This window comes from the organism of the source record quoted next, unplaced genomic scaffold (genome assembly GCF_019419815.1).
Source record: "Pyrus x bretschneideri cultivar Hongxiangsu unplaced genomic scaffold, Pyrus_bretschneideri_v1 Contig63, whole genome shotgun sequence".
In the NCBI taxonomy this organism is placed as follows: Eukaryota; Viridiplantae; Streptophyta; class Magnoliopsida; order Rosales; family Rosaceae; genus Pyrus; species Pyrus x bretschneideri.
In genome coordinates, this window is record NW_025999802.1 from 861,774 (window position 1) to 881,023 (window position 19,250).

A 19,250-nucleotide genomic window follows, 5' to 3' on the forward strand; every position below is an offset into this window, starting at 1 on the left:
AAAAAGAAATTATAAGATAAATTCTACAAGATCTGATGCGATTTTTCTATAAAAATTAAATAAAAAGGAATAAATGAGGGTTCTTTTAGAAAAGCTGGTACTATTGGGAACTTCATGTAGTATATATATAGCTCTTCCTCAAAGCCACTTGACTCAATTCTCTCACAATTTTCGACGGAAAACTCAATCTCTCGTGGCTTCTCTGTCTAATACTTCTAATAATCATAAAGCCATGATTTCCTCCTTCACTCCAGGGGATGCCTCCTGTCACTTTGTTTGGTTGCTTGCGCAGCTGAGCTTCAACGTTTTAAGCAGGCACCAAAACCAGATGGCTCTCTCAGCTTCCTGGTTGTCGGAGACTGGGGAAGACGGGGACAATACAACCAATCTCAAGTTGCTCTCCAGGTACGTTCTACATATGTATCATTTCATTTGAATTTTTCATTGTTATCATCTCTCTGTATTTTACATTTAAATGTTTGCATGCTTTTGCATGCATATGATGTCGTTAATTTCATTGATTTAAGCTGATACACTTACCTCATTTACATGCCTAATTATATTACTACGCTTCTTTCAAAAAATTTCACCATCTTTTGACAAAATTAAGCAATACTGAAATTTCATGAAACTGAAAATTTACGCAAATAAAGGAAGAATATAAACGGTATTTGGGCCTTACAGACACTTAATTTTTAGGCGGGCAACTAAAATATGGATAATGTTAAAGAGATTAAGTTTTATAAATTAAATGACATACAAATTGATACTTATATTATTACTTAAATTTTAATTCATGTGTTCATTTCTTATTAGTAACATATCTTTTAGTTTGCGTATTTAATCTACATTGCATTACTTTTAATATATAAATTGTGGATATGAATAAATGAAAAGGTACCACAAATTAATGTGCGGCCAAGTTCTTTGAATTTGAAGGTACAATTCCAAGCATATCCCATATCAGTATCAATCACAGCAGATAAGTTTTACAAGCATTATTTAGGAATATGATTCTCTCCCTTTTTTTTTCCCTCCTCTTTCCTCCCCTCCGGTTAAGTTACGTTAACATCTTATATTAATTTTTTATAGAAAGAAAAAGACAAAATAGAGAATGTGAGAGGAGAGGATGGAAGGGGATAGAAATAGGAGGGAAGAGAATCATAATCCCATTATTTATCTAGTTGGGTATCAATCTACTTTTCTGAAGAAAAAAAATATTGAATTATCCTCTTCAATTTGCTCTTAGTTAATTATTCATGTTGAATAATTGACATTGAAGTTAGTTAAGTGAACTTCTTTCCTCAATCGATTTTAAAAGTCTAGGATGGTGATCGGTATTATTGTTTGGAGTAAACTGTAGTAATAGCCTTTTAACTTTAACTCAATTGAACAATGGTCTCTCAACTAAAAATTCATTAATATTGGTCCCTTAACTCATCAAAACGTGTAGCTATGGTCTCTCAACTAAAAATTCATTATCATTGGTCTCTCAACTTTAACTCAATTGTAGCAATAGTCATTTCAGTATAACTCATTTTGACAAAATTCTAACAAAGTTGACGAAAATGACCATAACTACACATTTTGATGAGTTGAGAGACCAATGGTAATGGATTTTTAGTTGATGGACCATTGCTTCAATTTGAATAAAATTGAGGAACCATTGCTATAATTTACTCTTATTGTTTGAGTGGGGTTTAGTCCTTTGCTAGGGTTTTACTCACATACAAAATCATGAATTAATCTCAGTGAACAAGAGCACATATTTCAGTTTTATGTGTCAAAATAACATCACTCTTTACATAAGCCGTATTTGGGAGGGTATATTTCCAAGCATATCCTCTAGTACAAGCTAAGGCCAGAATTTGATACTCCATGCATATTCCAAATGGGTCGTTTTCTGTCTCTTTAGTCTAGCAGTTTTCTTTCAATTTGGCGATACCATTCCAATCACTCACAGTATCCTTACTTATTTGGTGCGTACCTGTGACTTTCAGCTCAAGAAAGATCAAGACTGGTTGTTTTGACTATTAGAGATGTTCATTCGGCAATGCATGTGGTTTAACTTAAGCAGATTTTATTAACTTTAATCCCTAATGAATTATTACTGACTTTACGTTGAAATTACTTGCGGATCAGTATCCTTACTTATTTGGTACGTACCTGTGACTTTCAGCTCAAGAAAGATCAAGACTGGTTGTTTTTGACTATTAGAGATGTTCATTCGGCAATGCATGTGGTTTAACTTAAGCAGATTTTATTAACTTTAACCCCTATTAATTATTACTGACTTTATGTTGAAATTACTTGCGGATTGTAGATGGGGTTAATTGGAGAGAAATCAGACATAGACTTTGTCATCTCTACTGGTGATAATTTCTACGAAGATGGTTTGACAGGCGTCGATGATCCAGCATTTAACGAATCGTTTTCCAATATTTATACTGCTCCCAGCTTAAAGAAGCAATGGTACAATGGTAAATTACTTACTTAATCAGTTAATTATACCACACGTAATAGTATCCTTAATGGTACAATTAAGTGGTTAATTTGTTTCATGCAGTGTTGGGCAACCATGACTATCGGGGTGATGTCGAAGCACAATTGAGTCCCGTTCTCAGAGCAATTGACAGTAGATGGCTTTGCTTAAGATCATTCATTTTAGATGCAGGTAGTATTTATTCGCACTCATTAATTAGTCACAAATAAGCCTTTTACCGATTTTATTATGTGCAACTAATATGTTTTGCTATTTTGTCGATACTCCAGAAATCGTAGAATTTTTCTTTGTGGACACAACCCCATTTGTGGATGATTACTTTACAAATCCAAAGGAGCATACTTATGATTGGAGAGGTGTGACTCCTCGGGCGGAATACCTTTCAAATCTCTTGAAGGATGAGGATTCGGCACTGAAAATTTCCACAGCAAAATGGAAAATTGTGGTCGGTCACCATACTATTTTAAGTGCAGGACATCATGGTGTCACCGAAGAACTTGTAACCCATCTTCTCCCAATCCTTAAGGTAACCTAGATGTTCCTAAACAATGCATTGACCCTTATCTCTCGATGTCTTACGTTTGACTTCTTCTTTTTAATATCGCTTGTTTGTTTCTAATTTTTTATTTTCACTCCCACTTTTCTCTAGTCAAATAATATCGATTTTTACGTGAACGGACATGACCATTGCTTGGAGCACATCAGTGATTCTGATAGGTAAATTTGTACACACAAAAACTTGATATTAACTTGGTATTACATACGTAAACACAAATTAATTTGGTTTAACTGGTTGTTAATTATGCAGTCAAATTCAGTTCTTTACAAGTGGAGGTGGGTCCAAGGCATGGAGAGGTGATATAAAGTCGTGGAGTCCATGAGGAGTTGAAGTTGTATTACGACGGACAAGGTTTTATGTCGTTTCACATGACCAAGGCCAGTGCTGATGTTGCATACTATGATGTTTCTGGCAATGTCTTACACAAATGGAGCATTTCCAAAGAGATCGACTCAGCCACTCACAGAACATTCACCTACTCTTAAAATAGTAACTCTGCTAGTTTAGTTATTGGAAAATAAAACTTACTCGTGTATACGGCGTCGTGAACATCTGTTACACAAAAATTTCAGTAATTGCAATATCAATTCTCTAGTAATCTAGTTTAATCTAGTCTAAACTACGGTGTGGAGAATTCAAATGTTGGGGCAAAGAGAGAGGTACACTGCCTTGGCCATCTTAGCTACGCCTTATACCAACAGAAAATGACAGTCAGCATTGGTATGAATACCCGAAGTGCATGCAGTATGTTGATGAAACTCGTGGTCAAACAACTCATCTCCCCTTGCTAATCGCAGTGGCTCCATCGTTAACTCGGCAATGTTGTAACAGTGGCTCTTGTATTGATGGACAAGTAGATCATATCCAAGAACATACAGTCTTGCCTGGCATATACCAAAACCCAACTGGTGATCAGAAGAAGTTTGGTCAGGTGAAAACCAGTACATATTACTAGATGCTGGCAAAGGTAGACGTAATTTATGAACATTATCATGCAGCAGACTCTGAGAGAGAAAGATACAAGTTAATTATCCTCGTCATAAGTAGCATCACGACTGAACCATAATGCCAGCGTGTCTTTCGCCATCAGTTGTCTGCCAAATGATATCAGACAGCAAATCAGACCCACCAAGGAAAAAAGGATGTTGTGGCTGTCAGCTGTGTATATCACAACATCCTGACAAATATGTTCTGATTAATTTTGGTGACGACGAGGTGCGCGACAGTGGTCGAGAAAACATTGGGTCCGTAGCCAGCCGAAATGGGTGAGCCAGCTCCTTGCATTCTTGGAGGGAAAGGAATTCGTGGAGGATGAGGCGGCGGCGACTGCCTTCTTCCACTGCTTCTGGCTCACTCATTTTCGGCTCTCCGCTGCTGGGTGTAAAACAGACGACGCAACAAATTGACTCAGACGAATAAGTGACTGGGAAATAGTTTTTAACTGCCACCTAAATTTTACCCTTGTTACAATTTACCAATCGAATCCTACTGAACCAGTTTAGGTTTTCCCTACGATTAAAAATAATAATTAAGAAAAAAAATTAACTGAACCAGTTTAGATGTATTACAGGTGCGTCATCTTCTACGAAAATTAACTGAATAATTAAACGTAGAGTTTCGGGGTTCCCGAAACGCATGGGTTAAAAGAGGAAGCCAGTTGCAACCGGAGTCAGAAGTTCATGTGGCTACAATGTTTGTAGCAGTAATTTCTGTAAACAAACTGGCTCTAATGCCAAACTGACACACCCGACCCGATTAGCCTTCCAGCTAAGAGTTGAAATGTGTTGACCAATGACACTAAATCGACAATAAAACACCACCGTAAGGTGCCCAAATACTATCAACTTGATGACAAAGGCACAAGTAAGGAAATTGTGACGTGAATTATTTCAAACTGCTGCATTGCATGACATGACCGGATATGTCGAGCAATGACATCAGATGGAGAGAGAAGCATCAAAATTTGAGGAAAGATACGAAGGAAGAAGAGCAAAAGATGGATTCATAATGTGCTTTGCTTTGCACATACTAATGTAAGAGTTGATGGAATAAGATTAACCAAAAAACAAAAAGAGGACAAGGGATCTCAATCCATCCTCCCAAAGAGAATTGATAACTTCTTCCGCCTGTTCCTCTTGCTACTATGATTTTAGATCTTCACTCTCGCCGCTCTTTACATTTGCTTCCAACTCTCATTGCAGTTTGCAGCCTCTACTCTGTCTCTCCTTAAGAACCTCTCTCTCTTGCCCACCCCCTCCTAAACTGCTCCGGCCTGATCGCTTGTTGTCATGCTGTCGGAGCGCTGATCTTCTTCTTCCTTAACGGCTGCTCTTCCACTGCCAGTTCCATCCAGACTTCCATTGTACTCATGGCTCTGAGCTTTCCCATCTGATTTTCCTTTTGAAGGAGTTGTGCTATGGTTGGATTTTGCAGACCCGTTCTCTCTCTCAGTCTGGGGAGGAATCTCAACAGAAGGGCTCATTTGAGTTGCAGTATTAGGCAGCATGTTGAGGAGCTGATGAGTTACCCGAACCTGGGGGAGGGAGGAAAACTCCAGTGCCAGGAGGAGGGATGCGAGGTGGAGGATGCCTGGGAGCTGCTGCCCATCCAGCTGAAACAGGTGGGATGGAAACTGCTCCGGCAAAAGGTATTGCTGGTGGTCCTACCGGAGGTGGCACAAACAATGGCTGCATGCCATTTGGAGGTGGAAGTTGGGACCGAATTGGTGGGGCTGGCAACACACCAGTTGTCGGAACTGCTGCATAGTGCTTGGGACCAGCAGGATGCCGAATGTGGCTTGGAGACCTACCTGATGGTTGACCCCAGTAGGATGACTGAGCTGAAGTAGGTGCAAGAAAACGTTGACCATCGCTCATCGTAGTTTTCTTTGGTTGAGACTTTGTGAAAGTAACAAGTATGCGTTGCTTCCGTATAGAAGGTATTGCATGTTTAGCAAAGTCTGTGGATTTCCCTTGCAGCAAAAGGAGGGATCTGCAGTGTTATGATCAAAGACCTTATGTCAGGAATCTCAAACGAAAGTAAGCAGGCTTTAAGTGAAACGATGACATGATTTCAAATGCAGGTAAAGAGAAAGGATAAGACAATTTCATATGAATGTGAGAATACTATGTCATGATCCTGAATTATGCAACTCATATTCTTCCGGCATGCAAAAGCAACAAGAAAAATTGTGTTCTATTAGTATAAATAATGTAATGATCTCTAATGGATGTGATACAGCCAACTTCTGGAAAAGCTACAAGTGTTACTAGGCCCTCAAAATTCAATATTTCACTACTAAGTAACCTTAACTTGATTCCAATACGTTTAAAACAATACCTACTCGGCCTACCATACTTTATTTAGAAATATGACAATAGAGTACATGACAGAGAAGCGGCAGCAAACCAAATAAAAGTCACACTGAAGAAGATAAATATTATCAAATGAGAGCAGTCAGAAAGGCTACCCAGGTGTAAGAGAGAGCTTGAGTGAGCCTCTATAATCCCCAGGATGGTCTGATACTAGTACTCTCCCAAAAGTCATGTCACATTCTGTCAGGAACAGGACGCAAATAGGCCTTCCAAACCAAGGTGGCCACATGTGAGGGTGTGAATGATCTCCCTACAAATAATCGCCACAAAATTTCATAAAATTATGATTCTTAGAAAATTGTACAATTATAGAAACCTAGAACAAGAAAAACAAAAACAGTAAACCAATATCAACCTCATTATAGAAATCAATGATACAAGAGTCAGGCTTCACAGTCGTAACTTGCATCCCAGCTATGCGATCAATAACATCCTGCAGCAAGGAAGGGATAGCTTCTATTCTCCGATCTACAGATAAAGGAAATCAACAAATGGCATTTGAATAAAATGTGAGTAGCCATTTCCTTATATTGGCAAAAAAAAAAAAATAATAAAACAAAATTTCAAAATTTCTATCAAAAGACCATTGTGAATTGCAACATGCCTTTGGAGGTTCCTAAAGAAATTTCATCTTCAGATGGAGCATCAATAACAGGTAGGCCCAATTGAATCATTTCTCTTCCATGTCCCCTCATGGGCCTCTTTGAGACCACATATGTCTGACCTGCTTTGCATAAACAAAGAGATTATATATTATTGTCTGATAGAACATCACACTTTACCGCAAAACACTTCGAACTCAATGCTTCAGAGAAAAACCCAACTTACTTCGTAACACCAAAGGAATTTCACAACTACAATCAGTTAGAGCATGACAAGTGGATAGATGAGGGCGTATTCTCCAATTGTGCTCTTGAAGTGTTTTTCTTTAAAACTTAAAGTTGTCTGGGTGTTCTTTCTAGTTTACTTAAAATAATACTCTACTACGAGTTAATGAAACACAAACTTACCAAAATTTGATTAGTAATTAACACAAAAGTATTACCCTGGCATGGTGTCCACACAGATAACATAGACCATAGCGTACAAACAGTAATACCAAACACAAGTGATAATGGCATCGCTAACACTTACTTGTACTAGCATTGTGAAAACTTTCCTCAACAGGTTTCAGGGGTAAAACAATCAATAATCTTGCAGGTTAGGATAGCAAGGATCTAAGGAAAATATAAGAACAATGATCATAATAAAGGAATAAGTATTAAACTATGTGAGCTACTTCAATGAAAAATATAGACATTAATCCCCATATCCACCAGATAAAACTTGGATAACAAAACAACAATCAAAATGGTAAAACTAAGCCACCCAAACCCTCCCTCATAAATAGAAAAGGGAACAAAAAATGTTTACAAGGGAAAGAGAAATACTCAACAAAGGATTAAAAAACAATTTAAGTTCAGGCAATTATTTATTTGATCGCTTATTGAACCCTTTGCTTTGAGCTAAACAGTGACACAATATTTTTTTTTAAAGATCACTTCTTAAAGCAAAGTGTTCAAAAACAAATTATTCAAGCAGCCCAAAGAAGTAACAGGTGGAGTAGGTTTTAGGTAGTTTGAAAATATAATACAAAAACCACTAGATACACCTATAACCTCAGACTAGTTTAATTGGAAGGTACATGACAAAGATGTTGACCAAAACTAACATGGGACAAATAGATTAAATATTTTGAATTTATATTAACAGCATAATAAAAGGGCAAGAACATATGTGGCAGATTAAATACGCTTAGCACATGGGTAAGGATGGTGGTGATGATTTGATCAGCTCAAACGGTGTTTAAATATCAAATTTCATGACAACCACATGGTGGATTTATGTTTAGTACTGGAATCAACCACAAGTTTTTCATATCTTCTGCTTATTTCTAAACACAAAGGATTATTAAACTCGCCTTGAAATTGTCCTCTTTTCCCTGCAACCCTTAAATCATTAGCCAAAGCAACAAGTTTGGAGACTTCTGTGTCACCAAGCAATCCTTCATACAATTTCAGTCCATCGACCACGTTAACCTGAAAAATAAACGTTAGAAAATCCATAACATACTTCAAGTTAAAAAGACAGTATCAAATGAGGTAACTACCGTCTTTCCATCTAATAACTCGTTGCCAACAAAAGTTTTAGGAACAACGGAAAGGTTCTGCTTCGCATTCTGAATTTGGATAGAATGTGATTCATTCTCTGGAAAAGATCAAAGAATCCCAAGCTTAAACACAATAGTAGAAGAAATAGAATCAAATAAAACCAAATTTTGAATACATGTTATGATAGACAGAGTTGATGTACGTAACACACACCCCCACACACACGCAAAGACTAAAACTCCCAAAGTAATGAAAGAAAGATAAACTACAAATTGTGTTACCTTTGGAGCTTGAGGTACATCCATCTCCTACCGCAACTTCAGGTTCTGAATTGCCATATATGGTCAGTTGTGAATTCTCTGAACTCCTTAATCTACTATCTTCTTGAGGTTCTGTAAGAGCATTTGTAACATCAATCATAACTAAGTATTACAATAGGTATTACTTCCAAGCATCTTTCTTAGTTTGAACAACTGAACATTATCCGAATCTGTATAGTGCAGATAGTACACAGGCATATTAAAATGAATTTTGCATGTGTATGCAATGCATATAGTTCAGAGACGAGCTACTACTTTTTTACAACTTTTCATACAGCACATTTACGCTTTAGTGATTTCCTAGTTTTCAGGTCACCTGGTGAAACACATTCCTTTTCAGGTCACAACCTATGAATTTCAAAATTACTACAAGAAAATTTCTTAACCTTTTGTGAACACCAACTTAAAAAAAATCCCTAACATATTCAAGACATGCTTGATTTTCTTCAAAAGATTGGACCTTTTCGTTCAGCTTTAAAGTTTGGATTTGATTACCATCATTCCAGTATTTATTATATTTGTTCAAATGAGCATGAAATCACCAATCTTAATCCCAAGAGTTACCTGTTTTCTCTCCAGCAGCTGCTAAACCGTTACCATCCAACTTCCCAACCTCTCCACCGGGCTTGAGTTCCTCAGCTACCTCGCTTCCCCGCTCAACTTTCTCCGAAGCAACAAGCCCCGAAGAATTCCCATCATAACTATGAACCTCTGTACTAAATTTATGTCCTTCCTTGAAATGCTCAGCCCTATGTTGGCCCTTGTTAAACCCCGAACCGGATCTCTTATACTCCTTGGCCCCCACTTTTACAGGATCATATTGCCTCTGCTGCCTCCTCCAGGCAACATGTTGCAGTGCATATATCACCTCCGCAACCGAAAAGTACTGCTGCATATGAAGCACAGGAGTCCAATTGCACCTCCTCTGCTGAATACAGCTGATAACGACGTCGTACTCGCCTGGCTCACCAACTGCACGTAAATGGTGGCAAAGGGAGTCTATAATCGCATTAGCTGCCGCGAATTCTCCGCGCAACCACGAGATGAACCCATCACGCTCATCCGGGAACCACTGACGGGGGAGCCTGGGGGATCTCACCGCCTCCAACGGCCGCAGTACCACCACCACTAGGAAACTGCATTTTGTCCGATAAAACCACATTCCCCGACGGCATTGTCATCAGAACCCACTTCACCAAACTCACTACTATGATACTATCACTCTCAAAGCATGCCTCAGTACCTTCCAGATCCAATAAATCAAACCTATGGCTCTATCCCAAATCCCACAAAATTCAAGCAGATCCCACCAAATTAAACCCTTAATCTAGCAGGAATCAGCTTAAGGACCACAACTTTCTTAAATTTTACCACATTTAGAATACTAAACCCTGAAAATTTCTCAATAACAATGCAAAACCTGAGATGGGTTCCCCTTAAATAGTTCAAACAACGCACCGATCCAACGAAACAGCTGGGTTCAAGCGAATTGAGGTGAAAAAACGGAGCTTGGTGATGCACTAGTCAGATCTGGGAAATGGGTTTTGTGGGAATTGAAAGCAGAATCAAAGGGGGTGTGGTCGTCTATGCGTGTATATTCATTTGGGGGCTGACGAGTGAGTCTCTCAGTGGCGTACAGATTGGGGAAGTGGGGTTGGAACTTGGAAAAGAAGAAGAAGAAGATCTAGGGTTTGGCGAAAAATGCTAGTCTGTGGGCGTGTGAAGTGAGGGCCTGAGGGGGAAGGCGACGACAGGCTTATTGAGCACGCATTTGGTCCTAAATGGTGGCTGAGGAAAACCCTCCCTCCCTCTCGTCAGTGTGGAAGGGACCAAGAGAAGAGGAGAGAGCATATTCTTGAATGTAAGGGTAGTTTGGTCATTGTATTAGGGTTTTATGAAACTGAGGAGTGGGGATTATGGTTAATTAATCTTGTGGCTTGATTAATCACCTGCTTACAAACCCACAGAGTCCAAATTTTCTCTCTTTTTTTAGGTCAATTCAGTCCCCACAGATTTCAGTTTCGTCACTTTTGCAGCAACTATTTGTTCTTAAACTAATTTTTGAAGTTGCTATTTTTGGTACCTGCAATTCTGGTATTCTGCGTTGCTTATCAAATCACTCGTTTAATTTTTAATTTTTTTTATACAAACTACTTTGAACTATAAAGCCTCTCTTTGCCTTTGGCCTTGAGGGCAGCGGCAATCTCTCGGTCTCTTTCTTTATCTTCTTATGTGTTTTTTTTTTTTCTGGTTGTAGTTGCTTTTTCGTTGTGGCAATAAGAGTTTTTATGATTACGGTTTCTCTCTTGCTTTGTCGAGGTGAGTTTTTGTGATGGTTATAACTTACGGAGCAAATTGAGATCTTTAAGCAAAGGCTATTACTCAAAATTAATGTTGGTTCTTTGTTTTTCGTTTGGTTGTTGTTATACATAACAAAGAACTATGAGAAGTAAACTTAACATTTGTTAGAGGTGACCATAACAGTGCTTCTTTGTTAACAATTGCAAAATCATTAGGTGGTGCAGTATTTTCCTTGTCAAGTTTGTTACGTTGGTTCTACGCCTCATAGGGTTGTTATCTTTCTACATACTTTTTTTAATGACCATGCCAAATTACCAGTGTTACAATTTTGAAAGTAGCAAAATCGACAATACATGTGACTTATCGATCGTTGTCAAGTTGTTATCATCCACAATCTTGTAATACATAGCTTTAACTTTTTGGTTGTTGGTACGATCGGCGAGTGTTGTCTTTCGTTTGCATCATGATCAACAATGTCGTTTTCATTTTATTGTACACTACATGCATGATATACGCAACAAAGATGTCATACATGGAATATATTTCGTAAGGTGATACTATTCACACATCAATTTTATTTGTTACACTCTTTCAATTTACGATCATATGATAAAATGAATTGAAGAAAATTAATAGACAAAAATTAACAAGAGTGTGTGAGAGATAAAAAAAATATGATTAATATCACTCTATTTTACATTATATATGTACGTGAAATCGTTTAAATTTGTCACTCTTATCAGTTAATTATGCTATTTTAATATGTATATTGGTGTGGGTTGTCTTATGGGGTACAAGGTCTTTTCTTATTTTTGCTTCATCTTGCTTAAAGGGTTTAAAGGGAGATGGTAAGTCCAGTTGTTCTCAATGACTAACTTGCTCATCTTTTTAAAGGATTATTCATGTTTTATTTGATCAACACTCCATTCTAACTCCTTTAAGTTTTGATAACTCATCTTTATATCAACAGAAGTTGAATCGAATAAAATTGCAATTATGATCATTATTATGATCATTGTCGAAAGAAAAATAACTACATTCAAAATTGTAGTATGGTCATATGAATATTGGACTCGAATCTTGTTATAGAAAACTAAGAAATTAAAAAACGCAACATTATGGGTATCATCATAGAAGGCAAAAATAAAAAATCAGAACGGAAAATTATCAATTAGTACTACGGTCTAATGATATTCCTCTTCACTTGTAAGTGAGAGGTTTAGGTTCGATTTTCACCAAAGACGAATTTAAACCACATTATTGCTAGCTCATTATAGCCTACTCATCTTCCTTAAGGTAGATAATATTGTTTAATAAATAAAAAAAAAACAACAATGAAAATTTTATGTCACTTAGTACTACGATCTAGTGGTATTCCTCTTCACGAGAGATCTTAGGTTCAATTATCGTCAAAGACAAATTTGAACCACATATTACTAACCCATATGAGGCTAAGCTTACTCCTATTATTTCACGTAAATAATATCGTTTAAAAAACCAAAAAAAAAACAATGACAAATTTATAAAAGTAAAGGAAAAATAAAATCAAAGAAAGCAATATCATAATTATCATTAATCAAGAAATCCCATTTTCCTAATCATACGCTCAAAGTATGGTAAAAATATTTTGGACATCAGACAGGCAGATCCCTATTAGTTTTTTCTAAATATAAAAAGGCTAAAAAAATTACCGGCGAGGCATCTCTCTCTCTCTCTCTCTCTCTCTCTCTCTCTCTCTCTCTATCAATGGCGGCCATAGTGACCTCTCAGTCCTCAATCATACAGTCAAAACCCGCTTTCTCTTCAAAAACCCTGCAAAACCCTCGTCCTGCCTCCATTGCCGTGCCCTCCACCTCCCTTTCACGTACCTCTCTCAAACACACACCCGCTTTCTCTCTCACTCTCATGTCAGCTATCTGAAATTGACACAAAGATGTGATTTTTGGGTGCAGGACTGCGATTTGGTGTGAAATTGGGAAATGGGTTCGCCGCGAAAGCTTCAATGGCCGTCGCTGAAACGAATTCGAAGCCCCCTGTTGCCGAAAAGAGGACCAACAATCCCATCATTGTCATTGACAATTATGATAGCTTTACCTACAATCTCTGCCAGGTTACCAATTTGATTAATTTTGTCTTCGAAGTTTCTTCTTTTCATGAACAACAATGAATTTAAATTTCCCCCTTTTTTTCTTCCACTTTGCTAGTTAGTTTGCACAGATTTTTGTTTTCTCTTCTGTATTCATGGAGACTGCCCTTTTCGAACAGAGGAGGTTTGAGCTTCTAGAGCCAAAACTTCAATATAACTGTTACAAAAACCATGCATTGTTACTCTTTTAGCTTTGTGACTACTGCGCTAGAGAGAAGATATGAAAATGAGACACCTTGATTTTCTTTTTTTAGTAGAGTGCAATGCAACGAGATTTTGTATGACTATTCATGGAATGCTCCCCGAAACATGCGTTTGATTTGAATTCATGTGCTTTAAGTACTCTGAATTTTTTAGAAGCCCTCTTCCAGAGTCAGGTGGGAGTTCCTGAAACAGTTTGACGCGATTAGTCTATCTGTCCTTTTATTTATTGATGGTTCTTGCAAATCAAGAAGACATTGTACTAACACCTTTCTTTTGATGCGAAGTATATGGGAGAGTTAGGATGTCTCTTTGAAGTCTATCGGAACGATGAACTAAGTGTTGATGAACTGAAAAGGTAAGTAGCTGTACTTAACCTATTTAATCATTGTTTTCTGATCCGCAAGTGCAATGTATTGGGTGGCAAAGCAATTATGATATAAACATATATTTTCTGCAAGGAATCTGACTTAACTAACTGGTTCTTCTTTCCATTCTTACAGGAAAAATCCCAGAGGAGTGTTAATCTCTCCGGGGCCAGGTTAGTTCTGGACCTTTTGGTGATGTTTTATCTATAGGTAGATGTTTGGGAAAGGAAGCAAGTGCCAATTTTTAGATCTTGACACATAGTATTTCCTTTTTGTAGGCGCTCCCCAAGATTCTGGAATATCATTGCAAACTGTGTTGGAGCTAGGGCCCATTGTACCCTTATTTGGCGTATGTATGGGTTTGCAGTGCATCGGGGAGGCATTTGGTGGTAAGTCTTCTTACATATGATAAAGTCTTTTTAAATCTTTGTATTTGGTTTATGCAATTGACTATTATATGGTATCTTTTCATTGCACCCTTATTTATTGTGGTGTTTTATCATAATCCACATGGTCTTGCAGGGAAAATTGTTCGTTCTCCTTTTGGCGTCATGCATGGGAAGAGCTCTCCTGTATATTATGATGAGAAGGAGGAAGATAGCTTGTTTTCGGGATTGTCAAAGTATGAATTTCTCTGTCCTTTTGTGATCCCTATTTCTGTTTTTGTCTTCCTAGTTTAAATTTTACCCTGGCCGTCAGCAAATATTAAAAATCCTATTTATTATTTAACCGTTTCCAAACATTATTCACATTTTACACTTGTTTTCTTTTTTAACGTTATGAATGATTGCACGTACCTTGTTGTAAACTGCTATTTGTACCTTTCTTGATTGTTTGTTAACTATAGTTCCTTGTGGCTTTTGTCTAAGCAGGCTTTAATGTTGACTCAATTGCATTTTACTATTAGTCCTTTCTAGAACGGCAATGTTGTGTAAGCTTAGTAGCAAATGCCAGTTGTATTTGAAATTTCTTGATTGTATATGTAAACCATACCATAAATCCTACTACTTTGGCCAGGATATTATTGGAAAGTAACATTTTGGGGCTGGCGTGTGGTTGACAGTAGCATATTAGGGGTTGGATTAGTTGCTAAAGGAAATGTTTCATTTAGTGTTTGAGGTTTCTCCTGTTGTTTGCAACGTAATGAAATAATAAACTAGTATGAGAAAACCTTTCTTAGGTTACCTTTTAAACTTTCAACCATCCTGTGCATTAATGGGATCTCAAATAACAACTAAACTTTCTTTTTGTCTTTTCAGCCCTTTCACTGCTGGCAGATATCACAGTCTTGTAATCGATAAGGACAGCTTTCCTGGTGAAGAACTTGAGATTACAGCATGGACAGAGGATGGACTGATAATGGCTGCTCGTCACAAGAAATACAGGCATCTTCAAGTAAGAAACGGTTTCCTTGGACTTTTCTTTTTTTCAAAACTATTATGCAGTGGGAGAATGTTGTGCTGTTTAGGTAATATAAATCATAAGTTGCTTTGGATACAGAAAATGCACTTTCCTGGACAGGTTGTGTACCATATAAAGAAGAGTCATAAGATTTTGACAGGCAGTTTCCGTGCGATTCATTTCTGATCCTAGGATTCCTTTATTAGGTTACAGAGAGATTTAATGACAATGCTTTGCGTTGAAAATTCGTAGCTTTAAAAGTAATTTTTGGCACTTATTGAACTTGAGGCATGGAGTAGATAGGTAGTAGGTACTGTTGGAGAGAGCCCTGTGGAGATTATGGTTGCTTTTTTTTTTTGTGGGCAATAGATGATTTGGCCAATTAGTAGATCAGTCATGGGGTTAAATATAATATATGAAATAGGGTCGAGGAATGTTTGAAGTAGCATAGACACAGAAGTTATCGCACGCTAAAAATACCATGCTGGAAGAAGTATTCTTTGTTCGGTTGTTGCATGATATAAAATTGTTAATCATGTAGCATAAAAGTTGATGAAGTTGCGTCGATTCAGTTAGCTGATGTTCTTCATTTCCTTGACATGCATTGCCATGCGATACATCCACGAAACAGAAAATCTGCCACGATGTAGCGTTGGATTGCAGTTGTTTCGCCTCAAACAAACTAATTTTAATCTCATTAGATCTTAAATTGTTGAATCTGACTTCTATGCCTTCTTTCTAACCAAATGTATTTGAAATTTGCAGGGGGTTCAGTTCCATCCTGAAAGTATCATAACTTCCGAAGGGAAGACAATTGTGCGTAACTTTATAAAGTCGATAGAGAGAAAAGAGTCTGAATCTGAGAACTAGAGGCTTGACTGATCTGCAGATTCTGCACAATGTTATGTGACATGGTGATAAATATAAATATCCTTATCGTCAAACTCATCCCGTGTACTCGCTTTCAAATAATAGACAACAAAAATTGAAAGCCACATGTATTATTGGTCAAGTGTATTATTATAATTCTCAGTTTCTTGAACATGGATCTTGCTCATATAGCTTCGTCTCCCGATTGTTAGTGAGCTGCTTGTTTCTCCAGTCATACTTGGGACCAAAAAATTATTCAAATGAGTCTTTTTCACTAGTAGTTTCGTGTAGTATCATTAGACCTGACAAGCAGGTTGTGTTTGTCATGTTCGTGTCATATTCGTTATCGTGTTATGTCAAATCCATTATCTTACCCGATAATGAAACGATTCGTTAACGAGTCGTGTTGTGTCAGATTAATGGGTCATGCAAAAAATTGTCTCTAATGTCTAGACTTTGCAAACGGGTGTGTTTGTGTCATTTGTGTGTCATACCCGTTATCTTAACGGGTTTTTAATAGTTGACTTCATAACGATCTAATTTGTTAACGCGTATTTAGCGAAGACCTGATAATAACCTGATTCGTTAACGGGTTGATCCGAAACTTGTTATTTTTATACCATGTTGTTTCGTGTCAAGTTAACATGTTGTGCAAGAAGTTATTAGGCCTAATTATCATTTTTACAATAGCGTTTAGTTTAATTTGCGAACCAAACGGGTCCTAGGATCTCTTGAAGCCAAAGATTTATCCATTTTTGTTATAATATGCGAAACCAAACAGGCCGTAAGATTATGTAAAGGCAAAGGCAACAACCCACTATGCAAACTGCATAGGCAAAAGCAAGCAGAATGGTTTATGCCAAATACATCCAATAAAGTCCACAAAGCTATAAAAACAGCAGATCTGCTTCTTGTAAATGTTGAAAGTAACTTTAAAATTTAAAAACTTAGAGCCAGCCTAATCCCATTTATTAGAAAACCAACCAGCACCATCACAACCTAATTTTTTTGTTTTTTTATTCGAGTGATTTTCTAATTTAATTTAAACTACTAAGCGGGAGACTTGAATGAACTTGGGTGTAGAAACGAGGCACACTACGTTAGCTATTTGGCTGCACCCAGGTTTGTCACAACAACCTAATTATTATACATAGTTTGTTAGTAATTATGTTATATTTTCTTATATGTTGTTATGTTATTTCTTGTTTTCATGTCCGGCTAGCTTTCTATCAACGGACTGGTCTAATTTGGTCATGATGTGTTTTGCTTGGACTTCTTTGTCTTTTCGACCTAATTGCAGCTTATTTTTATGTTTATCTCGTTTAACATTTGTAACATTTTCTTTTATCAATGAAGTTCATGTTTGACCAAAAATATAAAATCAAGGGCTAGCTTTGCAAATGGAGGGTAGACAACTATAGTTGCTCTACGTGGTGTGCAGTTACACTCGCCTAATCTTTTTATTACCTCTCCTACTATGGTTAAAAAATCTGCATTAAGACATTTTGACCTACCACATCTAAGAAAAGCTAGCAACCACCAATATAAAACTGTAAATTTACTGCTTTTGGTTGAAGATATAACCATATATATATATATATATATAATTAAACCAATATTATAAAATAAAGTTTGGTATAAGATTCTTTAATTTTATGGTTATTGTATTAGGGTTAGTGAATAATGCTGCGGACAAGATTAGCTGTGTCAGATGGATTTTATCGTTCAGCAGATGTCAAAGCGATTCGCGACAATAAGGTTCTAACCTCGTATTTGTTTTCTAATTACGACCTTAATATTTATTTAGTTTGGCAAAAACATGCACCAAACTCACCCAAAGTGGTCGGTTCTGAATGTTTTTGTTTTTGTTACACAAGAATCTTGACCATTTTATTTATCTAACTTATATTTTTCTGCAGATGTTAAAGTAGTAACTTGTTGTGAAGAAATTAATAAACAATTAAAGGACATAAAAGAGGATTACAGGTCGGAATTTACCATCGCAAAAAGGAAACTGAATTTGCATGAAGCTTATACTTACTGTAATTTATTTTCTCTGTGATAAGTCTGTTCAATTGAACTATTTAAATAAATAAAAAAATAAAAAATCAGCTAGTGGCTTTGCAAAGACAATTCATCATCTTAGGGCTGAGAAAACTCGTAGAGACATTTCAGCCTCTTCCTTTGGCCACCATATGATTCACCAATGCCAATAATCAACAAAATACATATACTGTGTAGATATGTTTTGTTTGTGACACTGATCAACAATATCGATGACACATCAGTACTTGCTCATTTGTAAAAAACAAAACGGACGTCTGTTTTATAGTTGAACTATTTAGTTATATATTTGTAACCGTTTGCTTGGCAATTGTACTCGTTCACCCTGTTTAAGCATGCCATCATGTTTTTTACCCTTTTCATCTTCCCTTCCGTTAAAGACCAACAGAAATCAAGTGGACAAGAGGACCGCAAAGCTGCAAAACCTCATTTTTTTATGTCAGCAAGGGTGGGTTACCTTACCACTTACCCAATGAGCCTCATGCCAAACCAATTTTCTACCGCTCATTTCTCATCTCTAGTGGTCCAAAGGATTTCCAGGAAAACAAATTCCATTAGAAATTCAAATTATTTTTCACCTCAAGAAAAAAAAAAAAATTAAAAAGGAAAGAACAAAAGTGGTTCATGAATGACGGAAAACTTTCAATAGAGTTGTCTGACTAAGGTAGTTTTAGCATTGAATGTGACAACCCGTCCTTAATTTTACTCTTTTATTAATTTTAAAAGAGTAAATTGATGAAAATGCCCCTTGAGGCGAGATTGCTGATTTCTGTTGACCGTAATATTGATAACTTATTTGTTGGATTTGTTAAGCAAGTGGACAATTAGGCCGTTTACGTTAGTTTATTTATTTATTGTTTGTGCTTGACCCAAAGTTACTACACACATATCTTCGGAGTACGTGACCCAACGAGTGCGTAGGCGGTTATCTCCGAGGATATAATTCTCATCTTACTTTACTTATACTTTACTTATGTTTTGACATCACGTGTG

At 36.9% G+C, this 19,250-nt stretch overlaps 1 protein-coding gene and 2 pseudogenes across 1 annotated transcript; 2 read left to right on the plus strand and 1 right to left on the minus strand.

The window, feature by feature from the left end:
- The first annotated feature begins 58 nt into the window (after positions 1-58).
- LOC125472076 lies at positions 59-3,660 on the plus strand (annotated as a pseudogene).
- A 1,383-nt stretch (positions 3,661-5,043) lies between these two features.
- Positions 5,044-10,272, minus strand: LOC125472075 (annotated as a pseudogene).
- A 2,636-nt stretch (positions 10,273-12,908) lies between these two features.
- Positions 12,909-16,365, plus strand: LOC125471911 (anthranilate synthase beta subunit 1, chloroplastic-like). The gene is made up of 8 exons (XM_048572867.1): positions 12,909-13,071; positions 13,160-13,317; positions 13,842-13,912; positions 14,058-14,095; positions 14,201-14,311; positions 14,445-14,544; positions 15,182-15,317; positions 16,089-16,365. The coding sequence occupies exons 1-8, from the start codon at positions 12,954-12,956 to the stop codon at positions 16,191-16,193; spliced, it is 837 nt and encodes a 278-aa protein (XP_048428824.1). The 5' UTR covers positions 12,909-12,953; the 3' UTR covers positions 16,194-16,365.
- Positions 16,366-19,250: the final 2,885 nt, after the last annotated feature.

What these genes read in the sequence shown, in the direction of transcription:
- LOC125471911 (XM_048572867.1), top strand. Translation starts at nt 12,954, where the DNA reads ATGGCGGCCATAGTGACCTCTCAGTCCTCAATCATACAGTCAAAACCC. An exon ending in GCCCTCCACCTCCCTTTCAC is followed by an intron (nt 13,072 to 13,159) that starts GTACCTCTCTCA and finishes TTTTGGGTGCAG; the next exon opens with GACTGCGATTTGGTGTGAAA. An exon ending in CATCGGGGAGGCATTTGGTG is followed by an intron (nt 14,312 to 14,444) that starts GTAAGTCTTCTT and finishes ATGGTCTTGCAG; the next exon opens with GGAAAATTGTTCGTTCTCCT.